Source organism: Dendropsophus ebraccatus, chromosome 6 (assembly GCF_027789765.1).
Source record: "Dendropsophus ebraccatus isolate aDenEbr1 chromosome 6, aDenEbr1.pat, whole genome shotgun sequence".
Lineage (NCBI taxonomy): Eukaryota > Metazoa > Chordata > Amphibia > Anura > Hylidae > Dendropsophus > Dendropsophus ebraccatus.
Genome location: NC_091459.1, coordinates 15,864,120 through 15,882,143, shown reverse-complemented (window position 1 = coordinate 15,882,143; position 18,024 = coordinate 15,864,120). Strand labels below are relative to the sequence as shown.

General features: G+C 42.9%; 1 protein-coding gene across 5 annotated transcripts in view; it reads left to right on the top strand.

Annotated features, from left to right (window-relative positions):
- EIF4G1 (eukaryotic translation initiation factor 4 gamma 1) overlaps nt 1–18,024 on the top strand; it is a 55,845-nt gene that overhangs the window by 31,793 nt on the left and 6,028 nt on the right. For 3 of the 5 annotated variants that reach the window (XM_069974543.1, XM_069974545.1, XM_069974544.1), the window contains 22 exons: nt 3,197–3,293; nt 3,769–3,855; nt 5,177–5,197; nt 6,200–6,367; nt 6,765–6,861; nt 8,121–8,227; nt 10,040–10,132; nt 10,360–10,429; nt 11,229–12,101; nt 12,975–13,063; nt 13,365–13,545; nt 13,749–13,882; nt 14,028–14,147; nt 14,266–14,439; nt 14,691–14,888; nt 15,395–15,541; nt 15,659–15,895; nt 16,256–16,360; nt 16,560–16,814; nt 17,059–17,158; nt 17,238–17,340; nt 17,739–17,977. In XM_069974543.1, coding sequence (XP_069830644.1) covers nt 3,231–3,293; nt 3,769–3,855; nt 5,177–5,197; nt 6,200–6,367; nt 6,765–6,861; nt 8,121–8,227; nt 10,040–10,132; nt 10,360–10,429; nt 11,229–12,101; nt 12,975–13,063; nt 13,365–13,545; nt 13,749–13,882; nt 14,028–14,147; nt 14,266–14,439; nt 14,691–14,888; nt 15,395–15,541; nt 15,659–15,895; nt 16,256–16,360; nt 16,560–16,814; nt 17,059–17,158; nt 17,238–17,340; nt 17,739–17,977 — 3,661 coding nt within the window. In that variant the 5' untranslated portion in view covers nt 3,197–3,230. Of the gene's footprint in view, nt 1–3,196; nt 3,294–3,768; nt 3,856–5,176; nt 5,198–6,199; nt 6,368–6,764; nt 6,862–7,996; nt 8,040–8,120; nt 8,228–10,039; nt 10,133–10,359; nt 10,430–11,228; nt 12,102–12,974; nt 13,064–13,364; nt 13,546–13,748; nt 13,883–14,027; nt 14,148–14,265; nt 14,440–14,690; nt 14,889–15,394; nt 15,542–15,658; nt 15,896–16,255; nt 16,361–16,559; nt 16,815–17,058; nt 17,159–17,237; nt 17,341–17,738; nt 17,978–18,024 lie in introns of those variants that run through there. The other 2 variants (XM_069974546.1, XM_069974547.1) reach the window with 2 other exon arrangements.

Here is an 18,024-nt window from a genome sequence, read left to right as displayed (position 1 = left end):
GTGATGAGATAGCTTTGTTTGTTATCTGCTGTAAGCTGTTTTATGGCTGTAATATCTGGAGAGATTAGGTAATGGGATTACCCCATACAAAGCATATTGTGGGATATACTAGAGGGCTTGTTGTATTTAGTATCCGCCATCTTTGTCTCTCGTGTTGCCTTTGTGATTGAATTAGCCGGGTGTTTACAGATGCGGACCCTTCCCCGCACAATGGCCGCTGTGTTACCATTTCTATAGCTAGGTGAGAGGCTACCCGCTGGGCTTGTGTCCCGGGCTCCGGGTGGATCTCCACTCCCGGCCTCTCACACATTACATTACAATAGGTTCTTTACCGGTGGGTATTTGTATGTAAACGATGATACACTCTCGTCTTTCTCTTCTGTGAAGCCGCCTGGAACCTATTTCAGCTGAGATGAGATTTACTTTACATGATTGTTTTGGCTTTTTTTGTATTTGTCTGAGCGACTCCACATGTGACCGTAATGTATACAGTAATTCTATGACATTGCTCCACTATACCCTCCAATTATATGGGGCAATGCAGCAAGAACAGTATTTAAAGGGGCTCAACTTCCCTCTAACTTTAAGGAGTAGTTCACAAAAAAACAAACTTTTTAAATTAACTGGTGCCAGAAAAACCTCGTCTTCCAGTACTTATCAGCTGCTGTATATCCTGCAGGAAGTGGTGTATTTCATGCCATGAACTATTTAGACCAGTAGCAAATCCCCATAGAAAACATTTACTTCTATAAAAAAAAAAACTTGTCAGCTGCTGTATGCCCTGCAGGAAGTGATGTATTCTTTCCAGTCTGGAGAGCAGGAGAGGTTTTCTATGGGGATTTGCTGCTGTTCTGAATAGTTCCAGACATGAAATACACCACTTCCTGCAGGGCAAACAGCAGCTGATAAGCACTGGAAAACTTGAGATTTGAAAGATTTTTTTTTTTATTTTTTTTTTTGTGTACTACCCCTGATCAGGGTTTAGGGGTTTTGAGGGGATTGGATTGGAGGTGACAGGCCCTTGAATTATACTATCTAAGCTACATTATGGTGTCATGGTTGAGTAGATATGTGGATAGGTGTGTAGGTCTGGTTCCCAGTAAGAACCATTGAGCGCCTGTGCTTGGACACTGGGATATTATCCTCTTGCTGTCTGCATTTTGTGCATGCCAGCAGATCTGTTCAACTTCTGCACAACTTCCTGCAGCACATACATCAGCTAAGTAATATGGGAAGACTTGAGATTTTTAAATAGAAGTAAATACAAATCTATAACCTGATGACTTGAAAGTAGGAGATTTTTTGCTGGAGTACCCCTTTAAATTGCTTTTCTATTCTCGGCGGCAGAGCCAGGTGTAAGCTGCCGCTGCATTCGGACGGCCCCAGGAACTAGTGGGGGCCCCTGCAGAAAGTCACATGTCTCCTACACTGTGGACAGGGCAATATGTGGTGTTCATGGGATAACCCACCCCCGGGGCGGTGTATGTATTTACTTATTGGGTATAATACAGATTTATGAGAGGTGATTATTATTTTTCTATCTCTTGTATTGATCTGTTACTGGAAATACATGTGAGCTTCTAGTTTGACCTGTTCCCCAGTTCAGACTCCAGGTCGGTAGCTGTGGAGTCCATAGTCCTGGCAGTGCTGTTTGCATATGTTAGCAGCAGTTACAGTGAGTTATGCACAGGTGTTGCTGCTTTTGTTTCCCCTTTACAATTGGTAACGTCTTGTGCCGCATGTGAATGCCGCAGCCTGCAGGTCATCCATTGTTATGTAATAGGACGGGCTTCAGTTTCGTAGCCGAGCCTGGTGCAGGTATTGTCGGCCAGTCCTGGGTCTGCTCCCTCCTTTCCCATAGAACCTGTAATAAGTGGGAGCGGGCTGACGACATGGCTGAGGAATGCCGGCGCTCCGTGGAATATTTGTAGAAGCACAATGTCAGCACTGGGTTTGGTGCTTTTACACATGAGTCAGGAGGACTTCCAGCTCCTATAATCCTTCTGCTCCGTGCACTTTTCCAACTTTAGAATTCCTGGCCTTATACTGACCACACTTGTAAGAGGTTTCCAAGAGGTTTTTTCCCCTCCAGCACCTGTTTTTTGTGTTTTTCTGTACCCAAGTTCTAAAGAGAACCGATCATGTAATATTAAAGGGGTTATCCAGGGCTACAAAAACATGGCTACTTTCCCCCTACTGTTGTCTCCAGTTAAGGTGTGGTTTGCAATTAGGCTCCATTTACTTCAATGGAATGGAGTTCCAAACCCCACCCAATCTGGAGACAAGAGAGGGGAAAAGTGGCCACGTTTTTGTAGCGCTGGATAACCCCTTTAAGTGACCCTCTATGAAAAAGTATAATTTTAGAGAGACAAACTTTGCAGCCCGTATCGAATACTTCACTTACTCCTCTTTCCTGATGTTGAAGTGTAGGAGTTCAGCCATCTTGGTAACGTCGCTGCGTTCCAGCATTGTCCGCCACCAAGATGGCAGAACCCCTACACTTCAGCATCAGGACAGAGACTTATGGTACGTTTACACAGAGATTTATCTGGCAGATTTATGAAGCCAAAGCCAGGAACAGACTAGAAACAGAGAACAGGCCATAAAGGAAAGACTGAGATTTCTCCCCTTTTCAAATCTATTCCTGGCTTTGACTTTAAAAAAATCTGTCAGATTTCACCATGCCGTGTGGGATTGCCCCAATTCCTGACCGACCACTTTGAATTCCCATATCTTTGTACCCCTACTGTTTGTTGGGTGTTACCAATGAGGTCATGCTTGATGTGATGACTGATGTCTAGATGTTCCTGGGGGTCATGGGATGGGGGGTGGGGGCCTGCCGCCGTGTGTGTGAATGTTGTCTTGTTCAGTACCCGTGCGGTATCGGTATGTTGGACCTTCTTTGGACTACACCCATGGATGATTATCCTGTTTGGTATAATGTTAGGACTTTGCTGTTGCTTTATGCTGTACTGCCTATATACTGCTACTACGGGCGATTCACGCTCCGTTGATTATATGTTTTTGGTTTTGAAAATTTTAAATAAAGTCTTTAAAAAAAAAATTTGTCAGATAACTCTGTAAACACACCATTAGGTGAAGTAATAGGGGAGAGAGGATATTGGGCGCTGTGTGTTTTTTCTGCTTTTAATACGTAAATGTCTGACCGTACTGTTTTTTTTTTTTTAAATTACAGACCTTGTGGGGGACCCTATGCAGCAGCACATGAGATGAGCAAAACCACACAGCCTATAGGAGGACCCCCTACTGCCCCTTCCCCTGGACTCCCACAGGTAGGTGCTCCTAGCTCAGAGCAGAACAGGATCTCAATGGCGGTCTGCGGCCATGCTTTTTTACACAGCAGTCCAGCTTAATCAGTCTACCTCAGGGTTAGGGAACCTTGGCTCTCCAGCTGTTGCAAAACTACAACTCCCATCATGCCTGGACAGCCTAAGCTTTAGCTTTGGCTGTCCAGGCATGATGGGAGTTGTAGTTTTGCAATAGCTGGAGAGCCAAGGTTCCCTAACCCTGGTCTACCTGAAGCCATAGGTGTCTGGCTTTCCTTTGTCAACCAATCACATCTCTCCTTTCATATGCTAATGGCCTCGGGGGAAGTCAAAAGGCCGAGCTGTGATTGGTTACTGTGTGCCAAACCAGACACTTATAGCCTCAGGCGGACACTTAGAGCCTCATTGTATAGAAGAAGACAGGGAGAAGTATCTTGCTGGTAATTGTAGTCACTTACCTTGCTTTTACCTCATGTTTCAGTCAGCATTCCCCACTGCACCCACGGCCCCTGTGGTGTTTGGGCCTCCACAGACTCCACAAATGAATACGCAGTCTCAACCTCGACAGGTAAGTCTCTTTTAAGATCCCCAGGGCTGGGATGTCTTTGTGTTTTGTGTTGTTTTTTTGTATATTTTTTTATGGTTGAAGAAGTCAATTGAAGTCTATGGGAGCAGCAGTAAAGCAGCACATGCTGTTAGACATGGATCATAGTGATGTTTTTGCGTGTGCTTTACTAAGTAGAACATGGTCACCAAGGGACGGGTTCCATATTGTCGGCTCTGTGTGGCTGCTCTGCTTCCATGTTTTATCCTTAGTGGTACTTAGTGTTTGTGTGAATGTAAGTTCTTCCTTCTCTATGTGAGTACACCTTTACCCCACTGTACTGTCTCAATTTTTAAAGGGGTGTTCCACCTTATAAAGCGACTGCATATTGCTTGCCTCCATTAATCCCTAAAGTAAAGGGACACAGCACTACCCTAGTAATATGCTATCACTTTAACCTTTTTGTATATGATGAAACTTTTTTTTTTTTACTTTCTAATTTAAATTATATCTGTAAACTCTTTTCTGTGGCCGTTCATGCTTCCCTTCTATTTATATTGCAAACTGCCTTCTGTGCTTATTTCCCCACTTATTGCGGTCCTGCTCCTGTTGAACACTCTAGCTCAGAATTCAGCCAACTCTATGGCTCTTATCTTGCAATGCTGCCTTGGCTGCCCATTACACCCACTGGAGCCTTCCACATGCTAGGAGGGAGATAGAGTGGCTAAAGTGTCTCAGCAGGAGGGGTATGTTACATGGATGTACACTTGATAGGACATTAAAGGGGTAGTTCACAAGAAAAAAAAAATTTTCAAATCAACTGGTGGCAGAAAGTGACAGATTTGTAATTCTATTTAAAAAAAAATGTCATGTCATGCAGGAAGTGGTGTATTCTTTCTAGTCTGGAGAGCAGGAGATTTGTAGTTCCTGTCACAGACAGAGAGCACTGTGTCAGACTAAGAGAATACACCACTTCCTGCAGGACATACAGCAGCTAATAAGTTATGGAAGACTTGAGGTTTTTTAATAGAAGTAAATTCCAAATCTCTGGCACTAGTTGATTTGAAAGAGAAAAATTTTGGGGGTGAACAACCCCTTTAAGACAACAAAGCAGAAGAGACCACATAATTAACACTGCTTAAGTTTGAGACACTTGAAGAAAGGTTTCATCATCAGAAAACCTCTAAGAGGCTAGAAGTCCTGTGTGCATGCCCTCTGGTCCCCCGGCATCTCCCCTCTGTCCTGTTACTGATCTCTTCTGATCGCCCCTTCTCGTGTAGATTTTCACCTTTGTCTCCTTCCCCCCCTTTGCTTCTTCCTTTTTTCCCGCTGCTGCTTCTAACAGGCAGGATTCAGATCTATTCAGGTAAAGCTTTCACTTGTCTAATATCCAGTAAATGTTCTCAGTATAGCAAAGTAGTAGTGGATATTATGGCGGAGATTTATCAAACATGGTGTAAAGTGAAACTGGCTCAGTTGCCCTCATCAACCAATCAGATTCCACCTTTCATTTTCCAAAGAGTCTGTGAGGAATGAAAGGTGGAATCTGATTGGTTGCTGAGGGGCAACTGAGCCAGTTTCACTTTACACCATGTTTGATAAATCTCCCCCTATAGCTCTAATGGGTCACCTTGTTCGCTTTCTCAAAAAGTTTTTTTTTTTTTTTTTTTACAAAGATCTTAAAAGGAGTAATTTCTGTCTGTAACCATGAAGACGCTTAGTCTGTATAAGAGCTGTAAAAAAAGGAAAGTCCGGCACTCACCAAGTTCTTTTGTGTGCTTTACTGTGGTATCAGCTATGAAGGCCACAGGCCGAAACGCCGCATCCTCCTCCTCTTGTACCTGTATCATGTGAATAACACAATAAAGCACACAAAAGAACTTGGTGAGTGCTGGGACCTTCCTTTATTGCTTGCTGGGACTAGTACCTACCACAAGCACCACCACTACAGCACAGTGCTGTCTCACCTCTATACTAGGTATAAGAGCTGGAGAGACAGAACTATAATAGATTTAAAGGGGCCAGAAAATATAGCTATGCCATACCTGTCCTGGGTGTGGTATTACAACCCAGCTCCGTTCACATCAGTGGAACTTCATTTGCATCAATGGGAATGTAGTTTTAATCCTGGTGTGCAGAGGGGGTAGATTTGTACCCTCCCAGAGCATACAGTAAGGGGTTCCACCATTTAGGTTGGTTGGATCATCCAGCCATTCGCAGATTTGGACTCTCGGTAACTATGTTGAGTTTGTCCTCCAGTTATTCTATGTCTTCAGGTAAAATAACACTCCGATGTCGGTAATGGTTGCTGGTTTTCTTCTTATCTGGTGAATGGCTCCCAATTCTTCTTCTTCTTTCCCTCCTTCAGCATTATTACCCGAGCAGGACACAACCTCCTAGCACCGCCACTAGAGTTCAGACCGGATCTACTGCTCGTGCAGTGCCTCCTGCCCATGTGTACCCAGCTGGCTCCCAGGTGATGATGATACCCTCACAATTATCCTACACCTCCCAGGGCTACTATATTCAAGGACAGGTTAGTTCACCGGCTTTTTCTTTCAGCTTTATTTGACGGTGTCCTTTTTCTTTTTTTTCTGCTCGAAAACCTTTTAAAGGGGTATTCCACTCCAACATAACCTTTGATATGTTGCTGCCCAGGGTGAGACTAACAATTCCTTCCATACTTGTTATTATCTATTCAGTCTCCTTCCCGCAGTTCTGAGCTGCTGCTTCCTGCTGAAGACACAAAAATCTGTGTGTGAGCTTTTCTGTCTCCCCCCTCGACCCCCCCCCCCCTTCCTTCTGAGACAGCTGATGTAAACAAGTCCCTGGCAGGCTTTATCTGCAACATTGTAGCTTCTTTGTAATCCTATTCTGAGGTCAAGTTGCTGATGAACTCACTAAACTTGAACTAACTCTTTCCTTTTTTATAGGGACGCTCTTATGTGATGCCCACGCAGCAGTACCCTGTACAACCCGGTGCCCCAGGATTTTTCCCTAGTGCTAGCCCCACAGAATACGGCACTTACGGTAAGTGTTAATCATGGCCTGAAATAGAGACCAAGAAAGCGTAAAGTAGAAGGGCGCTATTTATAAACTGTGTTGGGTGAATGCTTAATATTGTGTTCAGTCGAGTGTGCATGTGTTCTGAATAGTAAGAGGGGATCAGGCTGCTACTAAACCAGCAGACTATCGTCGTCCAACAAATCCTTCAACATGTTAAAAGGCCAAGATGATGCACAATGTTGGCTGGAGTCATTACATTGAGAGATTAGCGGCCGAATACAGCCCGGAATCACTTGGTGTAATAGGGCCTCAAGGCTGCGTTCACAAGTTTTTGTGGTCCCTTCTCCCCCCCCCCCCCCATCAGTTTTATTCAAAAAATGGGTGAAAAACCAGATGCATTTGTGGTCGTCCACATTTTTGTGTATGCAAAAAAAAAAAAACATCAATTTTGATATTTATTTTTTTTATAATGGAGGCCGATGAAAAAACGGATCAAAACAAATGCATCCTTTTTTTTTTTTTTTTTTTTTTTTTTTTTTTTTTTGCTGCTTATCGGATCCGCAGCAGATTTCATTTGAATAACTGAACACAGCATCAAATCTGCTGCGGATCCTGTAGGTGTGAACGCACCCTAAAACGGATGAAAAAAAATGGACAGCAAAAAAGTGACCCATCCTTGGTGACAAAGGGTTATTCTGACAATATTTATATTATTTTTATTTATTTTTTTTACTTTTATTTGGGATTAGGCAGCTTAAAAAAAACAAAAAAACCCCTAGTTGCCTGCATCTGTGCCTTTCTGCTGCTTCTCGTCCCCACTCCTCTCTGATGCCTCCTGTGATCTGTTTCAGGAACGGTCAACTCTGCCAGTCATTGCCTAAGTTGGCAGTGACTGCAGGGACAACACTTCATAGGAACTAGAGTCTGAAAAACACGCTGTCCCTTTTGCGTTTTGTCCTCCTGGCGTTCAGTAATGGGCTTTTACTATTCTAGTTTTGTTTAGTTAACTTTGTGTTTGGAAGCTTTGGGAGCACCCCTTCTGTTTGGCATAGGTGCCGTAGCTGTGCAATCTCTCCAGCTGCTGGCTGCACCTCCCCCGTCATGTTGATTATACCATCAAGCTCTGACTATATTTAGTTCAGTCTAGCTGGGATGTAGAAGGGGAGCTCAGAATGTTTGGTGGGGGAAGTCATACACATACAGTGAGTTTGACAGAAGTTATGAAGCTTTGTAGCTCTTGTGTGTCACTCCTTCATGTTGTTCCTGCTCTTCTTCCTCTATAGCCGGAGCGTATTACCCAGCTCAGCAGCAGTTTCCCCCTGGGGTGCCCGGAGCGCAAGTCATGATTAATCAGCAACAAGCGATTCCTCCGAAAAGAGAACGAAAAACGGTGAGTGTCCCAGGGGGTCAGAGCTTCATGGGCCTGCTCTTACTGTTTATCTTGCTGGGGGTCATTCTCCACTGAATTGTGCATGGTCATCCGTACCATATTAATATATTAAATGCCACATCTTTAAAGGGCTTATCCAGTGCTACAAAAACATGGCCACTTTCTTCCAGAGACAGCCCCACTCTGTCTCGAGTTCAGGTGCGGTTTGCAATTAAAGGGGTTATCCAGCGCTACAAAAACATGGCCACTTTCCCCCTACTGTTGTCTCCAGTTTGGGTGAGGTTTTGAAACTCAGTTCCATTGAAGTAAATGGAGCTTGATTGCAAACCACACCTGACCTGGAGACAACAGTAGGGGGAAAAGTGGCCATGTTTTTGTAGCGCTGGATAACCCCTTTAAGCTCCATTCACTTCAATGAAGCGAAGTAACAAAACTCCACCCAAACTGGAGACAAGAGTGGGGCTGTCTCTGGAAGAAAGTGGCCATGTTTTTGTAGCGCTGGATAACCCCTTCATCATCAGACTTATCTATAGGTTGTTCATGGGAACTACTTTTCTCTCTGAAGTACCATACAGGGCATAAGATATATTTTATAGGTACGCCATCGAGTAGGAAAATTCCTTTTTAAAGGGATAATTCACTAAACTTCCATTATTTATCAACTCCTGAATGTCCATCAGGAAGTGGTGTATTCTCTCTGCTGCCACCTCTGTCCATGTCAGGAACTGTCCAGATCAGTAGCAAATCCCCATAGACAACCTCTCCTGTTCTCCAGACTGGAAATAATACCACTTCCTGCTAGACATACAGCAGCTGATAAGTACTGGAAGGCTTGAGATTTTTTTTTTTTAGAGAAGTAAATTACAAATCTCTTGCACTTTCTGGCACCTCACAATCATCCGGGGTTCTCAGCAGCCTGGACCCCTACCGATCAGCACTTATTACAATGATTCCACAGAAGATGCGTGTTCTATAATTGTCTTATTCGCCTGCTGATCGTTCCGCGGTTTAGGTTGGATTACGTAATAGTGACACATTTGTTCAGACAAATCTATATTTTGAGATTAGCTTGCAGGGTGCGGCCTTACCCAGCATTACTTAGACTTGTAAAGGTGACCTAAAAAAAAAAACCAGCTCAGGCCCGGGGAATTTACAAGGAAAAGTCATCCTGAATGCAGCTAGTGCACCGCCTCATAGCATCTCAGACTCGGTGACTGCATAGATGGCTGCTGCCGGCTTCAGGTAGATGTTACTGCCTCTGTAGGTGCTATCGGGGGACGCTTCTCTCTATCCTGGAGATTATTGCACTAGCTTTACCTTTCTTCTTGTACGTCTTCCCGTAGTTTTGGGTTCTGATTTGTGCGTTGTTCTGGATCAGTCATGTCCTGCTGCACTGACCTTTTCATCATTACATATCAGTGCGCAGTATGACTGGGTGAGAACCATTTTATGACTTTCCAGCCTTACTCTGGGTTTGTTTGCTCTTCGTACATTGCTCTCCTGTTCCCGAGTTTGGATTTTGGCAGTTCTCCAAAAAAAAAAAAAAAAAGACTTGGCTTTCGTTCATTTCCCTTACAGCATGTGGCAGTGCTGGCTCTCCACGTGGCTGTAAGCTGGCTCCCGGAAGCTTTTCTAATGTCTTCCGATGCTTGACCCCTAACCCGTCTTCTGGAAAGAAACCTGCTTTAAGGAAGTAACCGGCCTAGGAGCTTATCGTGCTTAGATTAATAGCAGATGTTTTTCCCCCGTCTTTAATAAGGGCATAGTGTTGTAAAGCTCTCATGCTTCATTTTACTTTTATTTATGACTTAGATAAGAATCCGAGATCCCAACCAAGGAGGAAAGGACGTCACAGAAGAAATCCTGTCTGGAGGAAGGACATCGTCGACACCCACACCCCCACAGGTAAGCCGAAACTACTTGCTGAAGCTGCATGGAGGACCTGCTAAGCGTAATAGTTTGGGCCATTTATAATGCTATTCTAGTTTTATCTGATTCTTCAGGGGTTGGTGGTGGGTAGCAAGGGGGGGGGGGGGGGGTTTAGGTATCGAACCGTGCCTATGCCTGATTCAAGTATAATGAATGCTGGACCCTCGAGGTGCAGATAGTAATTGTGCTTCATCTGTTTCTAGTCGGCAGTGGGAGGCTCGGAAGTGCAGGCGAATGGAGAGAGTGTCCATGTGCCTATTGTAGTACGCCCAGGTAAGTGTTCAGCTGCTCCAGATGGAATTTAAAGAGAATGTACCACTAGAATCATGGCTTTGTGTTTTTTTTGTTTTTTGTTTTTTTTTTACCATGAATAGTCCTTTTTTTTGAACCATTGCTCGATTCCTGTGCACGGCACCAGCCTATACCTGAGCACTGGCCTGGCATGAAGCACCAGAGGCAGGCCTGTTGTCCCCCAGTGTGACCAGACCCCTTCCCTCATTACAATCAATGGACCCACATCACCGAGGGGAGATCGTCACACTGGGGGCCGGCTCTTTTTGGCACAGAATTGGTATTTAATATGCCAGCCAAGAGGTGGCATAGGGAAATAATTTGACATGTCTGTAAAATGCCTCATGTCACTGGGATTACTTTGTCTCGTTTTTTACGCCACAATCTTTGAGTGTAGGTTCACACTACAAAACCCGGGCCGAGAATTTCTGACCTATTACGTAGCTCATATCCGTTCACAGCCGCGCACCTCTCCGCCTGTGCCATAGACACCATTATATGCGTGGGCGGATTCCACATTCCGCCGAAAGAATTGACATGTCAATTCTTTCGGCAGATAGCGGAATCGGGTTGCCCATAGAATGGTGTCTATGGAGACGGGGGAAAGGCCACACTGTCGTGAACGGGTACGAGCTACGGAATCCGGCATAAATTCTCCAGTAAGGCAGTAATAAATCTTCCCAAGTACACTTAGTTATATTACTCCAGGACCACTTTATGTGAATGTTTGTTGTTATGCTAACTTGTACCATTTATCTGACTTTTTTTTTTTCTTATTAAGATGATGGCTCAAAGACCACCCAAGTGCTGACCAAACCATCAGAGAGCCCCTCACCCTCTCCTCCGGCAGAAACCAACATAAACATGGCAGTTGTTTGTGAACAAGACTTAACCCTAGACACCACTATACCTGAGGCGTCTGTATCTTTGCTAGGGACTCTGAATTCACAGGAAGTGCCCTTGCTTGAAAACCCTTTAACTCAGGTATCTGTGCTGCCAGAGGCCCCCGAGGCAATGCGGGAGACCCCAAGTCCAGCTGAAGTTATCGTTGTAGAGACAGCTGTTGACCCAGTAGAGACGGTTTTTGAAACACCAATTGTTGAACCCGAGCCAGAGTCTTTGAACCCTACCCATCTTGGTGTGTCTGATTCCCAGGAGTCGTCTTTGCTACAAGAGGCTTCTTTTCCAACTTCAGAGGTAGATTTTCCCTCAGAGGCTCCTCCATCCCAAATTACAGCAGAGCCTTGTTCTGTAGAAGCCAAGGAGCCTGCTACCGAATCTACACAAGAGCCAAGTCCTCTTGAGAATACACCTGCACCTGCTGTAGAACCTGAGACCACTAATGGCCTCTCCGAAGAAGTGACTGTACCACCTGCGCAGCCAGAGCCTTCCATGGTTTGTGATCCTGAACCCTCCTTAGATTCTCCAATTGCTCAACCAGAAGAGCTCCTAACAAATGGAGAGGGATCTCCAGGCCTACAGGAAGCCGAGTCACAGGATACACAGGAGTCCCATGTTAGCCCCATCACAGAACCCGAAGAGAAACCAGCTGATCCTACACCAGAAGTTGAGGATGTTCAAAAGGAACCTCCGGCAGAGCCTGAGCCAGTTGCTTTACAGGCTGCCAAGCAGACTACAGATGTTCCCGTTGCAGGTAATGGAACCTTTACATTTATGACCATCAATGTATCTTAAGGAGATGACTAATTTAAATATATCTACTTTTATGTCTAGATAAAGAGGAAATCCATCTAGTGGCATATTTGGCCATTGCTTATGAAATGGTTAGAATGTATTTCTCATTTCGCTGCATTGTGACATCACTTTTTTCTCTCACAATCTGGTTTCCTTTCATCGGCTGTGTACGCACCTTACAGCAGAGATGGGGAACCTTCGAACTTCCAGCTGTTGCAAAACTACAATTCCCATCATGCCTGGACAGCTAAAGCTTCGGCTTCGGCTGTCCAGGCACCATGGAACTTGCAGTTTTGCCACAGCTGGAAAGTCGAAGGTTCTGCCATCTCTGCCTCTGTCGTATCAGAAGAAGGGATTTTTAACGATCGCAAACGAGATTATCATTAACCTGAAATAGTTCATATTACACAGAACGATAGTAATTAGTTACGATCGTTACTACGATCATTTACTCCATCTGGTTCCAGCAAAAGAAAGGACACTTTGGAACTACACTGAACGATTAGTGACTGAATGCGGAATTACAGAGAACGATTAGCAATGATTTTAGGGTCAGATCTAAATCAACGACACATGAACGATTTTTTAATTGTTGCCTACAATTACACAGGACGAGTATCGTTTAAATTAAAACAATTTAACGATTTTCCGCACGATAATCGTCCTTTTGTAATAGGGCCCTTACAGGAATGGAAATGGGTCCAGTAATTTGTTTTTATATAAGCAGAATCACAACATACAGTTTCTATTGCTCTGGTTGGAAGTGCAGAAAGGACACTTGTGTCAGTTGCAAATTTGATTTAAATTATAATTTTTTTTTTTGTCCTTCCAGTTGCTGTATCTGCACCCAAGAAGAGAAGGAAAATAAAGGATTTAAACAAGAAAGAGGCAGTAGGCGATCTGCTGGACGCATTTAAGGAGGTAAGAGAATCCTGCATATTTAGAAACAATATTTTCTCAATTTGTATTACTGATGTGTCACACAGACTAGTCAGAAGTTTTAATTAGTTAGGGTTTCTAAGGAGAAGTCCGGCCAGGGGACAATTTTTCTAACAGCATGTGGCGGGAGAGTGGGGGTCTTAAACTACACCAACTCTCCTCTCCCTGTGGCTCTCTAATGCTGTATTGCCGACCCGGAGTCTCCGCCAGAGGCGGTGCACTGTATATGTTGGCTGTTATTGTAATCTCTCCAACCCGTTTATGTTCTGAATTTCTTCTTTAGGCGAGTGATGGCGCTACTGAAACAACAGAGTCTGCTGCTAACCCACCCGCTGCTGCTCCCGAAGTCGAGCAGGCCCCCAGTGTTCCTGTAGAGGAGCAGGATGAGACATGGGAAGAGAAAGAAGATAAGCTAGATGCTGAAAATATAAAGCCGGGAGATCTCAAGTACAAATACAAAGAGGGTAAGGCCCATTTGACGTCTTCTCTGGAAGAGTGATCCGTTAATTGACCGTATATAGTTGTTTGAGCTTGTGTTGTGTATTTTCTGTGATGGCAGTAAGACACGAGCGTGGCATGCAAGCAGAAGCGATCTACTGCTAAAGCTGCCTGACTATGACAATCAGGCACATATATTCACAGGGTTTGTCTTTTTTTCTTTCTGCAGAGCAATGGAAACCTCTGAATCCTGAAGAAAAGAAAAGCTACGACCGTGAATTCTTACTTGGTTTTCAGTTTATTGTGGCAAGCATGCAAAAACCAGAGGGTCTCCCTCAGATTACTGATGTAGTGTTAGACAAGGTGGGTTCTCATTGAATTATTTTAATTTAGAATTAAATTAAAATTATATTTAAATTTAGAATTCAATTAGATTTAAATTTTAAATTGAATAAATTGTTTTTTTTCCATGGTTTTCCTTTAACCTTGCTTGTGTTTGTTCCAACAGGCAAACAAAACTCCCCTTAGGCCATTAGACCCCACACGACTAACTGGCATGAACTGTGGGCCAGACTTTACACCATCATTTGCCAATTTAGGCCGACCTGCTATGGGAAACCGTGGTCCGGTAAGTTGTTTTTGTTTTTTGTTTTTTTTCTCTTTTGTAAAGTCCAGTTTGGGGGTAATGTACTTCATTTTTTGTTTTATTTTTTGACTTACGTGGTTTATTCTTTTACTGTTTGCAGCAAGCAAATCTTGGTCCTAGAAGGTCTCAGCAGGGACCCAGAAAAGAGCCACGCAAAATCATCGCTGCTGTGTCCCTAAATGAAAATGTCCAATTAAACAAAGCTGAAAAGGCCTGGAAGCCTGTCAACAAGAGATCCAGTGAAGAAGATGATCCCGAAAATATTAAGACCCAGGTGGGTTGGTAATAAAACATCACATGAGAGCTTGTAGGTTCTGTTTTTCCACGTCAAGCAGGGAAAGAATGGTGCTTTCACATGAATGGGGCTATCCTTGTCATAGACCTTTTTCTGTGGTCCTATTTATAGTACTGGAAAATAGATACCTCTTCTAATCCGTACCCTTCCTTCTGCTCCAATGAGTATACCTAAATATGAGGTGCACATCCTGAGCGTGATTCACATGAAATGTGTCATTCCTTTTACAGGACCTGTTCCGCAGAGTGCGTAGTATCCTCAACAAGCTGACTCCACAGATGTTCCAACAGTTGATGAAGCAAGTCACCGACTTGGCCATAGACACAGAGGATAGACTGAAGGGTGTCATTGACCTTATATTTGAAAAGGCCATCTCTGAGCCAAATTTCTCTGTTGCATATGCCAATATGTGCCGCTGCCTTATGGGGGTAAGTCTGCATTACTATTAGAGTCTGTCATAGTAATATCCTATCTGTTTTATACTTGAAGAATCACTCATCCCATCGCAAAGGTTTACATAATAAGGAACCCCCAGGACTGCCATATTAGTGTTCCTGTTAGGCCATAGCAATAGGATAAACTTCAAAGGCAAAATATTGTAGTGTTTTGGCCAAGTGTTCAGGCTAATGATTGCAGTTTATTGGGATTAACTAATCTACTAATCTTGAGCAACTAGACCACATGGATCAAACTCGGGCCCTCCAGCTGTTACAAAACTACAATTTTCATCATGCTTTAGCTTTGGCTGTCCAGGCATGATGGGAATTGTAGTTTTGCAACAGCTGGAGGGCCTGAGTTTGACTCCCCTGAACTAGACTAATATCACAGGCTTTTCACAGCTATGACAGATACCAACCGATCATAACTTATGACGTATGAGTTTTTCTTCTAGTGACATTTTAAAAGTTTTTTTAAAATCCCTTCTCTTTTCCAGCTTAAGGTCCCAACTACAGACAAACCAGGAGTGACCGTCAATTTCCGTAAGCTGCTATTGAACCGCTGCCAGAAGGAGTTTGAGAAAGACAAGGATGACGATGAGGTTTTTGAAAAGAAACAGAAGGAGATGGATGCTGCTGCTTCGGTAACTGTTCAGCTTGTTCTCCATTGTGGACACGATAGTGACTGTATTACTGCAGTGTTGTATTGTGATTCCTGTTCAGTTTTTTTAAACCATTTTCTCTCTTTTTTTCTCTTTTAGCCAGAGGAAAAGGCTCGACTTAACGAAGAGCTGATAGAAGCCAGGGATAGTGCAAGACGCAGGTCCCTTGGTAATATAAAATTTATTGGTGAACTTTTCAAATTAAAAATGTTGACCGAAGCCATTATGCACGATTGCGTAGTAAAGTTGCTAAAGAACCACGACGAGGAGTCTCTGGAGTGTCTGTGTCGGTTGTTGTCTACAATTGGGAAGGACTTGGACTTTGAAAGGGCCAAGGTAAGATAATCTCCAAATATGTCTTGCATACAAAATAACATGAAGGCGCAGATGAGTGTAAAATGATGGAAGGAGTGCTTTCACAGCGTACAAGGCTCCTAACTTTGGAAAATATGGGTATTGAGAGAATTTTTTTTTTTTTCTTATTGGTATATGTTCGGTTTGTAAACTCTTTGCAGTGACAGAGTGACTTTTTTTTTTTTTTTTTTTAAATACATCATATACCCCACGCTATAACATTTTACCCCTCTTGCGTTTTTACTTTTTTTTTTTTTTTTTTTTTGTCAATTGTTTTTTGGTACTTTTTATGTAAAAATCTTCAGTCATTTATGCTAATTCGACTGTTTTTATCTTTAACAGCCTCGTATGGATCAGTATTTTAACCAAATGGATAAAATAATTAAAGAGCGGAAAACTTCTTCTCGTATCCGCTTCATGCTTCAAGATGTGTTGGATCTACGAATGGTAAGAACTTTCTTCATAGATTCTTAACATGTGTGTGTTATATTTGCAAGATCTCTCTCTCCCTCTGTATATCTATCTCTGAATCTTGTGTCTAATGCCAGGTAATGGTAAAATAGGGGGTAATGGACCACTTATATATATTTATGCATCCCTTATATATTGTATTTCTAATTTTTTTGTTTTTGTTTTGTTTCTCTAGTGCAACTGGGTGCCTCGCCGTGCTGATCAGGGCCCCAAGACTATAGATCAGATCCATAAAGAGGCAGAGATGGAAAAGCAGCGTGAACAGGTTAAGGTACAGCAGCTGATGTCTAAGCAAGACAAGAGACGAGAGCCGCCAGGTCGCCCTACCGGTGGACGAGGCAGTCAGCCTAATGATGAAGGCTGGAACACTGTACCCATTAGTAAAGGAAGCCGTCCTATTGACACAAGTAGAATCACCAAGATAACAAAGGTGAGCGCACCACTAAAAATGTTATGTACAGAAACAAATATGGTAGCACTAGCTTATTGCAATCTGTTTGCTTTGATCTCTTTGCTTTACCTAAAACATCTTAACCTACCCTCTTCCTTAAGGAGCTCCACATCTCTTAGCCTGATCTTTATTCTTCCTTGGTCTTAGTTGCTTGTCTTAATAAGCAGTGTTTGTACTGTATGTATACCTTGTATGTTAACACTTGTCATTTGTTTTCCCTTAGCTTGGCGCCATTGACTCTAACCAATTGTTGGCACCTGGAGGCCGTTTAAGTTGGGGCAAAGGGAGCAGTGGAGGAACTGGAGCAAAACCCGCCGAGTCCAGTAAGTCAGCGCTTATACTGTAATATAAGGAATTGCTGTCCTTGTAGCAATATATAAATAGGAAACTTGTTTCTTCTAGTACCTGAACCTGGCCGGCCAGCAACCAGCACACTGAACAGGTTCTCTGCCCTGCAGCAGTCTGTAACTGCGGAGAGTCAGGATTCAAGAAGGACAGTTCAGAGGTAAGCAGCTTTTTTTAATTTATTTTCTTATATATCATAATTTCTTATATATAAAGAAATATTTATATATATAATATATATATATATATATATATATATATATTTTATATATATATATATATATATATATATGTATATATATATATATTATGTATATATATATATAATGTGTATATATATATTATGTATAATATATATATATATATATATATATATATATATATATATATATATATATATATATATATATATATATATATATATATATTATAATATTTTTACACAACTTGTATATTGGGGACTCCTAAGTGTGAACCACCTTCTAACTGAAACTATGTCTTCTTAGCAATATTTGCAGTATTTGTTGAAAACAGCATCTTTCTTCTTGTCTGTTGCAGAGGAAACTCAAGCCGCGACCGCTCTGAGAAAGACAGATTTGAGAGAGGCGAGAGGTTTGACAAAGGAGATCTCTTTGAACGTTCTGGCCGCTCAGATCGGGCAAGGGCTGTACTGACAAAGAGGAGTTATAGCAAGGAGACGGATGACCACAGCAGAGAGAGAGACCGACAGATTCCACAGGAAGCAGTGAGAAAAGTAGCAAGTATGACTGAGCCAAGAGACCGCAGCAAAGATAGCAGTAAGTGCCGATGTGTCCTCCATAAAAGAATTCCTTTATCCCTCTTG